General features: G+C 48.0%; 1 protein-coding gene across 1 annotated transcript in view; it reads left to right on the forward strand.

Annotated features, from left to right (window-relative positions):
- LOC308561844 (solute carrier family 23 member 1-like) overlaps positions 1–13,663 on the forward strand; it is a 28,247-nt gene that overhangs the window by 3,133 nt on the left and 11,451 nt on the right. The window contains exons 2-4 of the mRNA XM_081147375.1: positions 311–454; positions 3,026–3,183; positions 10,701–10,860. Of these exons, the coding sequence (XP_081003501.1) occupies positions 311–454; positions 3,026–3,183; positions 10,701–10,860 (462 nt within the window). The remainder of the gene's footprint in view (positions 1–310; positions 455–3,025; positions 3,184–10,700; positions 10,861–13,663) is intronic.

Consider the following 13,663-nt stretch of genomic DNA (forward strand, 5'->3'; position numbering starts at 1 on the left):
GGGAGGAAAGCCTGCCCATTTTCTGACCTTGGAGTTGACCCCCATCCCCTCCTGCACAAAGCTGCTTCTCTGCCAGGGCTTTGGCATGGCGTCCACTCCTCTTGCATGGCCCCAGGCTTCACATGGAGGTCCTGCTGCAGAGACATAATACAGAAAACCACTGGTCTTTTGAGTTCGCACCTAGAAATCCCAAGCTGGCCAACAGCTACCCCTGCCTCATTGCCTTTTGCCTTTGGAAGGCCATCCATCTGTACGGTTGAAACCAGGATTCCTCTTGAAATGAGATGTGTCGTTCTCTTGTTCCGAGCAGAGAGGAGATGGTGTGCTCACCTTCCATGATGATGGCCGAGGCAGGAAGAAGGCTGGCCACCCCGGGAGTCCCAGCAGCAGCCCTCTGGCCTATCACATCCTGGACATTCCACCATGGTATCTCTGCATCATCATGGGGGTCCAGGTAATGTCACCCAGCAGGCACTGGGTTCAAAGAGCATCTGCCTCAAAAACCTCATCAATACACACCCAGGACAAATTAGTCAAGACCCACACTTCAGTTGTGCATATTCTCGTCTTCCATGTAGTTGACTTCCAGGGGAACTCAAGGCTTCTTTGGTCTCTCTCTCCAGGAATTTGGGGTTGGAGGAAGGAACTAGGGAGGATTCTCTCTCATGTTGGGCTGATAGGTTACACTAAAGACATCGACTGGGACATTGGGTTTTTTTGTAAACATACCGATTTTAATTTATTTGATTGGCAACAACTAAAAAGTTTGATAACCAATGCCTGGGAAATTTTGGGAAACAGGCACTTGCAAACACTTTTGTTTGAATGTTATTTGGTACAACCTTTCTAGATGACAATTTGGTGATTTCTATCAACATGTAATACACATTTACCCTTTAACCCAGTCCCCGCTGCTTAAGAATTTCTCTGAGGTTATGCTGATTAGACTTGTTGAGATAAGTACAGAGATGTTCCTATAGCATTATTGATAATAGTAAAATCAAAATCACACAACAAACACATAAACAAAACTCTAGGGAACCTGTTAAATAATTTGTGACACAACCTAGCAAGTGATGTTTTCATGCAGCTGATAAAAAGAGAAATATATATGTACCTTGAAGTTAGAAAATGTTCTCCAAGATACATTAAGTGGAAAAAGCAAAGTAAATAACAGTTTATGTGTGATTTTTTTTGTGTTAAAAACAAACAACAAGAGGATGGTAGAAATAAGTATATGTAGTAATTTTGTATGTTTTGAAGGATTCACAAGAAACTAATAAACGTATTTAACCTTGGTAAGAGGAACTAGGGAAAGGAGGGTAGCTTTCAACTTTCACTTCTTATTTTGTAACTTTTTATAGTATGGATTTTCTAATCTCATAGATATGTTTCTTTTAATTTTACAAACTTCTCCATGTGGAATATTGGGGATGGGATACACATTTTTGTTTGCTTCTTTGTGCTTTTCTATGAAATAAGAAGAGCAAACATTATACCTTTTTAAAAATATTATGAGTCGATAAAATGGTTAATTTAAATATTTTATCATGAAAGGATGTTGAATTTTGTAAAATGCTTTTACTGCATCTATTGAGATGGTCATATGATTTTTAGCCTTTATTTTATTAATGTAGTATATCATATGTATTGATTTGTATATGTTGAACCATTCTTGCATCCCAGGGATAAAGTGCACTTGGTCATGATGTAGGATCCTTTTAATGTACTGTTCAATTCCATTTGCTAGTATTTTGTTGAGAATTTTTGCATGTATATTCATCAAGGATGTTGGCCTATGGTTTTCTTTTCTTGTAGTGTCTTTATCTGGCTTTGCTATTAGATTATATGTGGGCCTCATAAAATAAGTTTGGGATTGTTCCCTCTTCTTCAATTTTTTGGAAGAGTTTGAGAAGGTTTGGTGTTAATTTTTCTTTCAATGTTTGGTAGAATTCACCAGTGAAACCATCTGGCCCTGAGCTTTTACTGGTTGGAAGGTTTTTCTATATATATAAATGTATCTTTATTGTTGGAAGTATTACATATGTCCCCTTTTTTCCCCATTGACCCCTTCTACCCCACACCCACCCCTCACCCTGGGCCTTTACTACACTATTGTCTGTGTCCATGGGTTATGCATATATGCATATAAATTCTTTGGTTAATCTCTCCCCACCTATGCCCTGTTGGAAGGTTTCTGATTACTGATTCAAACTTCTCACTTGTTAGTGGTCTGTTCAGTTTCTCTGTTTCTTCATGAGTGGGTCTTGGTAATTTGTATGTTTCTAGGAATTTATCCGATTTGTGTCTTACAGTACTTTGTGTCTGTTGTATCCATTGTAATGGCTCCTCTTTTGTTTCTTGATTTTATTTCTTTGTGTTTTGTGTTTTTTTTTCTTAGTCTAGCTAAGGGTTTGTCTGTCCTTTTAAAAAATATAGTTCTTAGTTTCACTAATCTTTTCTATTGCTCTTCTGATCTCTTTAATCTATTTTGCTCCGATTTTTGTTATTTCCTTCCTCTGCTAACTTTGGGCTTAGTTTGTTCTTTTTCTAGTTCCTTTGAGGTATGATCTCGATTTTCTTAAATTTGCTATGGCTGTTGTGTGACTCCATATATGATCTCTTCTGGAGAGTGTGTTCAGGTCTTCCTGGTCAGCGGTCTTGCCCTTACCTTGTGCCTTGTTTTAATAATGAGCCTCTCACCATGTTCTCATCCTTAAAGCCCCCTCCTTGGTCCCTCTTATGACCTCCTCTGCTGTGCTCCTGCCTTAGTTTCTTACCCAGGGTATCAGTTTCTCACACTAGGGCTCTGCCTTCAACTCTAGAGCCTCTAGCTAGTTTCCTGCTTCTTGCTGCCAGGCCTTCTTAGTTGCCACTGCTTGCCCAGATCTCTGCCTGTCACTCATGGCCAGGCTCCTCTGAGACCAGAGGTGGAGCTCTTGCCTCTGGCCTAGAAGTGATACTGAAGGTGGAGCGGGCATCCTTAGCATGCAGTGCCCATCTACTCTCTCTGCTCCACCCACAGCACTTCCTCACGGCCCTGGGGGGACTCGTGGCAGTGCCGCTCATCCTGGCCAAGGACCTGTGTCTGCAGCACGACCCCCTCACCCAGAGCTACCTCATCAGCACCATGTTCTTCGTCTCTGGCATCTGCACTCTCCTGCAAGTGTTTCTTGGAGTCAGGTAGGTACAACTTCTCCCCATGGATTCTTTTACCTGCCAGGGTGTCAGCAAGTGTGCTTGGATTGTAGCCGGAAAGGTGGTTAGGAAGCTGGTGGGGCATGATAGAGGGAGCACAGGGCTAGGAGTCAGAGCCTGGGTTTAAGTGTCAGCTCCAACACTTACACAAATCCAGATCAGCTTAGACAAAAATGTGTTCTTTATTGACGTAGAAGAGAAGAGAAAGGCAGGGTGCATCGTGCATCGGGAATGTGTTGAACCAGGGACTCAGATGCCGCCGGGACTTTTCCTCTTCATCTCTTATCTCTCCTCCGGCCTGGCAAGACCCAGGGCGAGAGTACAAATGGAGACCCACCCGCTCCATGTCTAAATACCAAGCTTATAGACTCATAAAGAACATACATTCTGACACTCTTACTCAGAAGGCCAGGCTGGAATTTAGAATTCTCTGACTCCTTAAAGTGCTACTTTGGATTCTGGCAGCAAGGGAGGAAGGCAGCCCCCAGCCTGTGGCATTCTTCCCTCTCTTCCCACCTCGAGCTTTGCTCTGGATCACAAATGGTCTTGCATGTGTGAGTGCGGACACCCCAACCTGCACATCTAAGCTCCATCCACACACCCCTGCCCCCCACAACCCAGATGCCCCAAACAGCTGCCTGTTGGCCACACTTCAGACCTAGAGGGTGGGCACCTGTGTCGTGGTCTGTGTGCGGCAGGACAGTCCTGGGAAAGAGGCCCAAGCAGGATCTGGAAGAGACTCAGGGCCATTTGGGCAGAGAATTCTTGGGACTCAAAGAGGAGGAGCCTGTAGATTGAGGTGAGCATACCCCCTTGGCCCTGCAGATACCTCCCCAGAGGACCCAGAGCAGGGCCCTCTGGAGCATCCGGCTAGGTGCAGGGGGCTCCCCTTTCCTAGCCTGAGGCCAGGGCTGTCTTTCTGTCCCCCCTGCCAGGGCCTGTTCTCACGGACAGGCTTCCTGCTCTTACCCCCTAAACAAGCAAGTACTGCTCTGGAGGCCTCACATTGTAAAATTCCAAGGAAGAGCTCCAACTGGCACATCTTAAGCCATATGCCCAGTCCTGGACCTACCAGAGTGACACATATGGCCACTCCCATTCAGGAAGTTTTCCTGATAAAGCAGGGAAGACGAAGTATTTTCCTAGTAAATACTATAGATATTCACTGAACCAGGTCTGTGGTCTGGCACCTGTCTGATAAGGCAAATGATGACATGCCACCAGCTCCCTTACAGTGACATTGAGATGATCCATTGGTGTAGCGACTGTAATTCCTTTTTCTACCATCTTCCCGGGAAGTGCCTCCCTGTGGGTGCCGGACCTTTCCTAGTCGGACCTGGTGGCCGTGTCCGTCTTGCTTAGCATTGATGTAGCATCTAGTCCACTGTGCCTGCACCTCAATGAGAACCACACCTTCTCTGGCAATTTTGCCCATCTGATGGTTGACAAATTTTCCACAGATTTGCTTTTGGCTTTGCATGTTTCAAGCCATTTCGCATCCCCCAATCACATGTGCCAGGTGCCAGGTGCTGTAGGACACCTTTAGCTGTCATGCAAGCTCTGGTCCTGCACCTTCATGTCACTACCCACGGCCGGCTGGCACCACGGCTACACCAAGATACCGAGTTTAGTGGTCTCAAACCACAGGAGTATGCCCCACTACATTCAAAATACATTTATCCTGACTCAGCTTCCCCTTAGCCAGATCCTAAAAGTGCTCATGGCCTCCCAGGTGCCACCCGATGCGAGGTGTAGAGTTAGGGAGGTGGGGAGGTGGCGGTGGAAAGAGACAGAAGTGGTAGCCAGTTTGGCTGAAACCTTTTACTTTTGCTAATTTTGCAAAGATATATATAGCTAGTGAATGCATTGGACCCTCTTTGGACTTCAGAAGGAGCCGTCCATGCAAGCGAGGGGCCCTTCGCTGTAAGTCTGCTTTTGGCCTGGTCTGTGCCGGGCCTGCGCTCAGCCCTGGTTCTGCTGAGAAAAATGGGAAAATCTCTATAGTGTGCTTCTGCCCGGCCTGTCTTAAGAGAAAATGACTTGGTGAGAAAAGTTAATATCCATTTATTCGTTATCAGTGATCTGGATCAAGCTATGCCGGTGTAGACTGACCTGACCGAGGTTGGCCAGTTGTTTCCAGGAGAGGCTGACTGTGCTGTTTTCAGTCTGTGGTTGGGAGCCTGTGGGAGCAGAGGGCCGACTGTGTGCATTGACCTACACCATTTATATAGGGCACCTGAGCACCCACAGATATTGGTATCTGCAGGGGTCCTGGAACCAGTCCTCCATGGATACTTGAGGAACAACGGGTGTAGTTACGTTTTGGGGGAGTCAAAAGTTATATGTGGATTTTCAACTCCTGGGGTTCAGCACCCTTAACCGTCACATTGTTCAAGGGTCCACTGTACTTCACTAGTGGACAAATGCACTTTGTTCATCTTTTTACTGAGCCCTCTACCCCAAGGTGAGGTCCTGCTAAATGGTGGGACAGCCCACCACACACTTTCTCTGTAGGTAACCACCCAGCTTAACTCTGAGGAGGCAGAGGCACCAGACCCCTCTTTGGGACATTCCAACCCTGTCTCCCTCCTCTTACGTGACTGACTGCCAGGCCACTCCTCCACCCCAAAAGCCACCGCTGTACCTGCTCCAGCCAGAGCTCCACTGGCGCACCTGGTGACTCGGCTGTCAACAAGGCCGGAGCGAGGTGGCTGCAGAGCCCTGACGGTGGGCAGGGCCAAGGACAGCGGCAGAGCTAAGGGAGGGCAGGGCTGGCGCTGGGAAAGCTGTATGCAGGCAGGCACAGGACAGCCGGGTGCCTGCTCTACCCCTGAGGTGTGCCCAGGAAAATGGAAAGGGAGCCACGTCACCTGAAGCCGATCCAGAGAAGGAAGTAACCGGGTAAAAATCCTGAACCATTCCAGAGATGGAGTTAAGGCCCAGAATTACATAGAGTCAATATCTGATTTCTTCCAGTTTTTCCCTTTCAAACTTAATGTCTTATTTTGAAATGAATGGCGATGTGTGCGCCCTTACCTGAGTTTCAGTAGTGAGCCCCTAAGTGAGGAAGGACTTGGGGGATGCAGCCAAGGTCCTCACTCGTCCCCGGAGGCAGCCGAGCATGCTGCCGAGGGTGACAGCTGCCGGCCCGCACCGGGCCCTGCGCTCGTTAGCTCCTATATCGAGGGCAGCACTGAGTACTGTCATTCCCCTTTTTAAAAAAATAATAAAATCTTTGTTGATTTCAGAGAGAGGAAGGGAGGGGGAGAGAGAGAGAGAAACATCAGTGATGAGAGAGTCACTGATCGGCTGCCTCCTGCACGCCTCCTGCTGGGGACCGAGCCTGAAACCCCGGCATGTGCCCTGACCGGGAATCGAACCGCGATCTCCTGGACCCTAAGTTGATGCTCAACCGCTGAGCCACACCAGTCGGGCTGTCATTCCCTTTGGATTATTCCGTGTGGTTCTAACCACTAAGACCTTCTGATATCTTACCGTGACATCAGCAGTATCTAGAAAAGCACATTATTAAATCCTGGTTAGCCCCTAGCCAGCAATCAGAATCTACTTGGCCTTTGATTTGTCAGTTAGTTTTGCAATCTACGGTGCCTTAGGCACAAACTCATTAGCGGAACCAAACTCAAGTTTATCCCCAACTCCTCATCTTAATTTAATGACATTTGTTTCCTAATTTTATTTCCCTCTTTGCACATTTAATTAGGGTGTAAGTTGTTTGAACCCTAACTCCTAGCCAGTTGGTATTTCTCACAGCATTAACCAGTAATTATCTAGGTGGAGGGTACAGGGGATAAATGGTGATGGACAGAGACTTGACTTGGGGTGGTGAACACACACTACAATATACAAATTATGTATTATAGAATTGTATTCCGAAAACCTGTATAACCTTGGTAAGCAGTGTCACCACCACCCCCCCAATAAATTCAATAAAAATAAATAAATAAATAACAGATGCCATCGTGAGGGCCTTTTAAACTGTTATTTGGCATTTATCCCCTGCACCCTCCACCGCCTCCCCTCACCCCATTCCCCTAGGCAATATAATATCTGTTACTTAGAGGAAACGTTTTTTAAAATGTCCTAGATGTGCCCTGCCTTCTCGGGAAGTGCCCACACATTTCCAAGGGGATAAGAGTGGAAATCACTGCTATTTACTGAGCTCTGCTCCGCTCTGGACATTGGGCTAAGCATTTAATCTTCATAGCTACTGTTGGGGGAGATTACTCTTATCTTTATTTTATCAAAGAGGACGCTGAGGTTTGCTGAAGCTGGGCAACAGGCCTAGGTCACGCAGCTGATAAGACCAGCCTGCAGCCTTGGGCCCAGCGTCCCTGTCTGTAAAATGACAAGGCCAGGCAGGGTGCGTTCCAAGGGGCTCTTCCAGCTCTGAGATGCTGCGTGGTTAACGCATCGGCCCACAGTGTGCAAGAGGGACGTTAAGGGGGAAGGCGCACGTGGAACAGTAGTGAATCATACTCACGGGCCAATTTCAGAAGCAGGGGTTGCCGTCAGGGTAGCAAATGAAATTAATTACAAAATTTTAAGGGTCGCCATAGGAGGTAAGAAATACCTAGAACAGTGGCAACCCGGTAATGGTACTGAGTGTACATATCCCACACAGGGACCAGGGAAGGGCGTGAAAGGAAAACTAGCAGAGCCCTGGCCGGGTGGCTCCGCTGGTTGAGCGCCATCCTGTGCACCAGGGGTGGCACCCGGTCAGGGAGCGACCTTGGGTTGCGGATTCGATCCCCCATCGGGGTGCATGCAGGAGGCAACTAGTAGGTGTTTCTCTCTCACATCACTGTTTCTCTTTCTCCCCCACTCCCCCTTCCTCTCTCTCTTGAATAAATGAAAAAACATATCCTCAGGTGAGGATTTAAAAACAGAAGAAAAGCTAGCAGAATGCAAGAAATGTATGTAGCCCTATCTATCTGTCTATCTATCTATCTATCTATCTATCTATCTATCTATCTATCATCTTCTATCTATCTATCTATCATCTATCTATCATCTATCAATCATCTATCTATCTATCTATCTATCTATCATCTATCTATCATCTATCTATCTATCAATCATCTATCTATCTATCATCTATCTATCTATCTATCTATCTATATATCTATCTATCTATCTATCTATCTATCTATCATCTATCATCTATCTGTCATCGGGTTCTGACAGGAAGTGATGAGAAAGAAGCCGGAATGCCTAACGAAAGGGTGGAGGTGGGGAGGAAAGGATGGCAGGTAGAATTGGAAGGTCTGAGTTTACAATAACAAAGGACCTTATTGATATGTTGTGTGAACCTAAAGGTAGGACATGACAATACACTGAAACAAATGAGTGGGAAAATTTCATCTTCAACATAAAAGGTGTTTAGCAATTACACAAAGGCAGAAAGGCCATTAATCGCATTATTCTAAATCCACGAAATCATCTTAAAAGACTAGAACATAAACAGAATTAGAAAAGTGCTCAACTCCTTGAAAATTTTGAAATACTACCTAAAATAATGTCTGAATTGGGGACAAATTTCTTCACATGATAACAGAAAACATGTTTTGAAAATGAAAAGAAACCTCACAATCACAGGAATTGTTATATCCTGACAGTGTCCAAATTCTATATGGTGAGCAGTGGACAGTTTATAGAGAAGCAAAAACAGGCGTAAAATCCCACGAATGAGTCCACAGATTTCATGGCTTAATGAAATGCAAATTAACATTTATTAGAATTTCATTACAAGCCCATGAAACTTAAAAAAAAAAAACCCTTAAAATGATAAAACCCAAGGTTGGCAGGTCCTCTGTGGGACCAGACTCAGCACTGGGAGGGGGGAAGTGAAAAATGCCACGGAACCCAGGAATGAGAAACGGCCGGGCGGAGGCGCGGATGCGCTGCGGTGTTTGTAAGCGGCGTGTGAGGCGTTCCCAGCGCCCCCCCCCAGAGGAAGGCCCTGTCCCTGGTTAGCTTGTCAGTACCAGGGCTCACGGGGAAAGGGGTCACTGGAATATAACTGGGAGTGTAGCCCCACTCACTGCGGTGCCCCCAATACCATGGCACCTAATGCCCGCCGCCTCGCAGGCCCTCAGTAAGTATTTCTCGGATGAATGAAATGTGCCTATGAAATTGCAGCAGGAAACTAAAACACAAGCGCTGCTGTTATGTCCTCTTCGGTTAAACCCACATGCAGAGATTTGTTTATTTGAGAAGCTCAGAAAGGATTTGGCAGTGACATGAGTACCGCATGTTTCCCTGTCCCGTCAAATGCTTGGATTCATAGCTGGCATATTAAAAAGCTATTCACGCATACCCCGACCACCACCCGCAGGGGCCTGCCTGTGTGCAACGCACCCCACTCTCCTCTGGAGCCCTGTGGGTCTAGGTTTGTGAATCCAGATCAGTCGTCCCCAGCCCTGGCGGCACGTTGGGACCACCCGGAGCTTATGCATTCCCCCCCGGGTGCACCCCTAGACAACACGCCACCTCGTCTGAACCAGGCATCGCTGATTCTAACGCTCAGCCAGGCCACTGAGACGGCAAGACCCTTTCACAGACTTCACATTTTCACTTCATAAAGTGTGTCCAGTCATATTCCAGAAGGATTCTTTGTGATGTGTTCATGAAATCCTGAGTTCCAGCCCTGTTGAGAAAGCACATCTGAGCAGGTGGTGCCACAGTGCCAGATGCAATCAAATACTTGGGCTCCTGTTCCACTCCGCACCCCCAAATTCAGCTGTCCAGGGTGGGCAGACTAGGTTCGCCTTGATAGCCTGTGACCTTCTAGTGAGAGAGCATTGTTGGAGGTGGTCTTACCAGGCTGTGTGCACCTCGAAGGGAAGACAAGTCGAGGGGTGCTGCTAGAAGTTCTCTCAGAAGCCAGAGTGGCACGCCCACCAGGAGGGAGAGGGGTCTGGGTGGGGAGCACGCCCCGATAATTGACCTCAAACCCGTCCTGTCCATGTAATAAAAAGGAGCCTGAAGGTAGAGGTGTGGAATCAAGGTTCGTTTTTGAAGACTCAGGGGAATCTGGGAACCCAGATTTTAGGCTGTGCATCTCTTGTTGGTGGGAGAACGTCACTGTGTGAGCTGTGCTTTGGTCCTGGGGTCTGGGGTAGATCCGCTGGAACAGGGAGGGGTGGGCAATGGCACCCACTTAAGTGTGTTTGCTGAGCACTGTGCTGTCTCCAAATTATTTCCCAGAGCCTGACTCTCTGCTCCTGGGCTTGCATCTCCGAGATGGGGGTTAAGTCTGCTTGTCTCTCCCCTTCCCACCTCTCCTACTTGTCCGGTGTTTGGCAGGGTTCGTGGGTCTGAGTGGAGGCTTGGCAGGAGCCCCCTGTATACTGAGAACAGCAGGCGTCATGTGTTGCCTCTAAACGTAGCTAGGACTTGGGATTAAAAGACCCCTAGTTGGAGGCAGTGACAGACCAGTGCTAAAGAATTGTGTGGGTAACTGCATTCTTCCCCTCCTCCAGGCTACCCATTCTCCAGGGAGGGACGTTTAGTTTTCTGGCACCCTCCCTGGCCATGCTCTCCCTTCCCGCCTGGAAGTGTCCCGAGTGGACACTCAATGCCAGCCAGGTGAACACCAGCTCCCCTGAATTCACCGAGGAGTGGCAGAAGAGGATCCGAGAGGTAATGGGACACGAGGGTGGGGTGGGCGGGTCGGTGTGTGGAGTGGAGGGGTCCTCAGTGGGAGCTCCTGTGTTGGTTCATTTGTTCAATTCACCACGAGGCAAGGTCCTAGGCATCAAGATCCTGCTGTAGATAAGACAGACAAGGGCCTAAAGTCCTCGTGTGTGAATGCGCAGGACAGGGTGGGAGGGGGAGACAAAAATATTCTACAAAGTCCATAAAAGAGGGGAATTCCAGGGAGTTATAAGTGCAGTGGAGAAAAGCAAGCATGGTGATGAACGAGAGAAAGATTCGGGCAGTCAGGGTGGGAAAGATGAAGAGGGGAATCAGGTTGACTTGGAAACGCTCACGTATCTCAAGCAGCAAGAGCACAAGCATTTTCCACGCCAGTCCCGGGAGGCAGAGAGCGCAGAGGGTAGTGCTCTAGTTTTATATTAAGTCCTCAAATGTCATTGTTGAGGCCAAGCGTTGTGCTAAGTGCTAGGACTGCAAAGAGGAGAGAGACACATCACAGTGGTGATGACGATGGTGATGATGGTGATGATGGTGATGATAGTGGTGATGATAGTGGAAGATCATAGTTACTAAGCACTTAGAGTTTTCCAGACATTCTGCTATAAGTTTTTCACGGATGCACAAGCTCCATATTGACTGCGTCCATAGTAGGCTCAGATTAAGGGGAAAACCAACGTGCAGGACCAGGTCCGGCTCAGGACCCTTCTGCTGGTGGGTACTATCTGCTCAGCCTGCCCACTTTGGACAGTAGTGCCCATGTGCTTCTCTGCTGTGAAACCTGGCCCTTGCTTAATTCAGTTGTATCATCGGGGAAAGGAACTGGTGGCTTTAAGGAAGCTCTGAAGTTTCCCAGACGCATAACCAACAGTGCCCGGTACCAACTGAACAAAGAGGGAAGTTTTCAAACATTAAGCCCGGCCGGGGCTTCTGCAGTCTTTACTTATGAATCGGGAGCGGTTCCCTCTCGCCATCAGTCCCAGGGAAAAGACAGAAGTTTGATCAGGTATCGAGAGCAACCAAGCTGAATTCCCTTTAAGAGTTTGGTAAATTAAAATGCGAAAGCTCCTGTCTAACGTTCAGTGACACCGTGAGCCTTGTGAGAAGCTGGAAGACAACCTCACTCGCACGCCAGAACATGGAACTCGGCCTGACAGTTTCTTGGATACAATTCCTCTGAAAACTTTTCCGTACGGATTAAATTCTAAAACTAGCCAGGTGATTAGGAGAAGAGGGTTATCTCTCCGGCGGACTTGTCTGCTGTTTCCTCCTTGCTGTGAGATGAATGGCATGACACAGCAGAGGCCAAGGGGTGTACAATCAGTTCTCAAGGTAGTAAGTCGAAAAGGTCAGGGCTCCCGCAGCCTGGCAGCAGCTCTGCAAAGGCCCTGTGGTCACAGCTGAGATAGCAAAGTCCAGCAGAGGCGAAAGCCGGGAGCGCCAAGAGGCCGGCCTTGGCAGCTTCCTACGATGTGTCCCCTCGAGCACAGTAAAACTTGTCCAAGGCCCCAGTGACTGGGACAGTAGAACCGCAGCCGGGACGTGGTCCATCGTGGAGAAAGGATTCAAATATGCAGCCAGCGGGGGCAGAACAGCGACAACCCTCTCATCCGTCCAGTGGAGAGACGCGGCCTTGGGACCAGGGTGGCGGCTGGGGGACAAGTGACTGCCGTATTCCACACCGTCCCAGGGCCAGTTGGGCCCAGCGAAATGCCGAGATTTGAGCAGGTCCGACCACTGGGGTTCAGAGGAAGAGAGCGCGGCCTCCAGATGTTCGCTGCCTTGCTCCCCTCCACCGCCGACACCCCTGGAAGGACACGGTGGCTTGGTCTGGGCTGTAACTTGTGAATTTCAGCCAGAACCTTCTGCTGTTCTTCCCTTTGAAAACCAGCTTTTCGCACGTGCCTGCGCCGATCACTGGGATGCGACGAGCTTCAACTGTCTCACCAAGTCCCTGTGCTTGCCTCTTATCTCAGGGTGGACCTGGGGTTCATGGGCCTTTTAATCTTTAAAGAACAGTTCCAAGTCCTTCCAGACCAAGATCTTCCTAAGATTTGCACTTGCCAGGCTGGCGGGCCCTGGGTTTTTACCCGGTTCCTTGGCCAATCTTGGAACGGCCTGTGTTGCGTTACCTTTTCCAAATCAAGATGTTCTTCGGTGAAGCCTAGTGTTACTATCTCATCAAGGGAATGAAGCACAGGACACAGGAGGGGTGTGAGGCTCCTGATTGTTTTTGTTGTTGTTTGTTTTTGCTGTTCCCACTTGGCTTTGGTTAATGCGAATTTTCCTCCCCCTGCTCTGCTAGATGCCAAGGGCAGGATTGCCCTTTTCACTCAGAGCTACTGAGGACAAGAATTCCTTTTGCAAGAACCTCTTGCCTCCCTACTATCCAAGAAGAAAGCTCTGGCAAATTAATTAGTCTCTTCTCCTTCCTCATCACGTCCGCTGCTCAGATCCTTCCTGTGTTCTAATGAGGTGTCTGCCTCCATCTCGGCAGCACAAACCTTTGCCACATTCAGAGGCAGGTACCTTGTGTCTTGAGGACACTGGGCAAGAGTTAGGGGAAATAATTCCCTGGGGCTTGAACAGTATTAGTAGTGAGAGAGGATGTTTAGGGATATGGGTCATGCTGTGCCCGCACTGAGCACGGGATCCCAAGTGACAGAGACGCCCATATTTTCTTGAATACGTTTACTGTTTATTTTTGTGTTTGTGACACAAGCAGGAGTCAGCAAACTATGGCTCTTGTGCCAGATCCAGGCAGTTTTTTATTTAACTGCCTACAAACTAA

Source organism: Miniopterus schreibersii, assembly GCF_964146895.1.
Source record: "Miniopterus schreibersii genome assembly, chromosome: 9".
Taxonomy (NCBI): domain Eukaryota; kingdom Metazoa; phylum Chordata; class Mammalia; order Chiroptera; family Miniopteridae; genus Miniopterus; species Miniopterus schreibersii.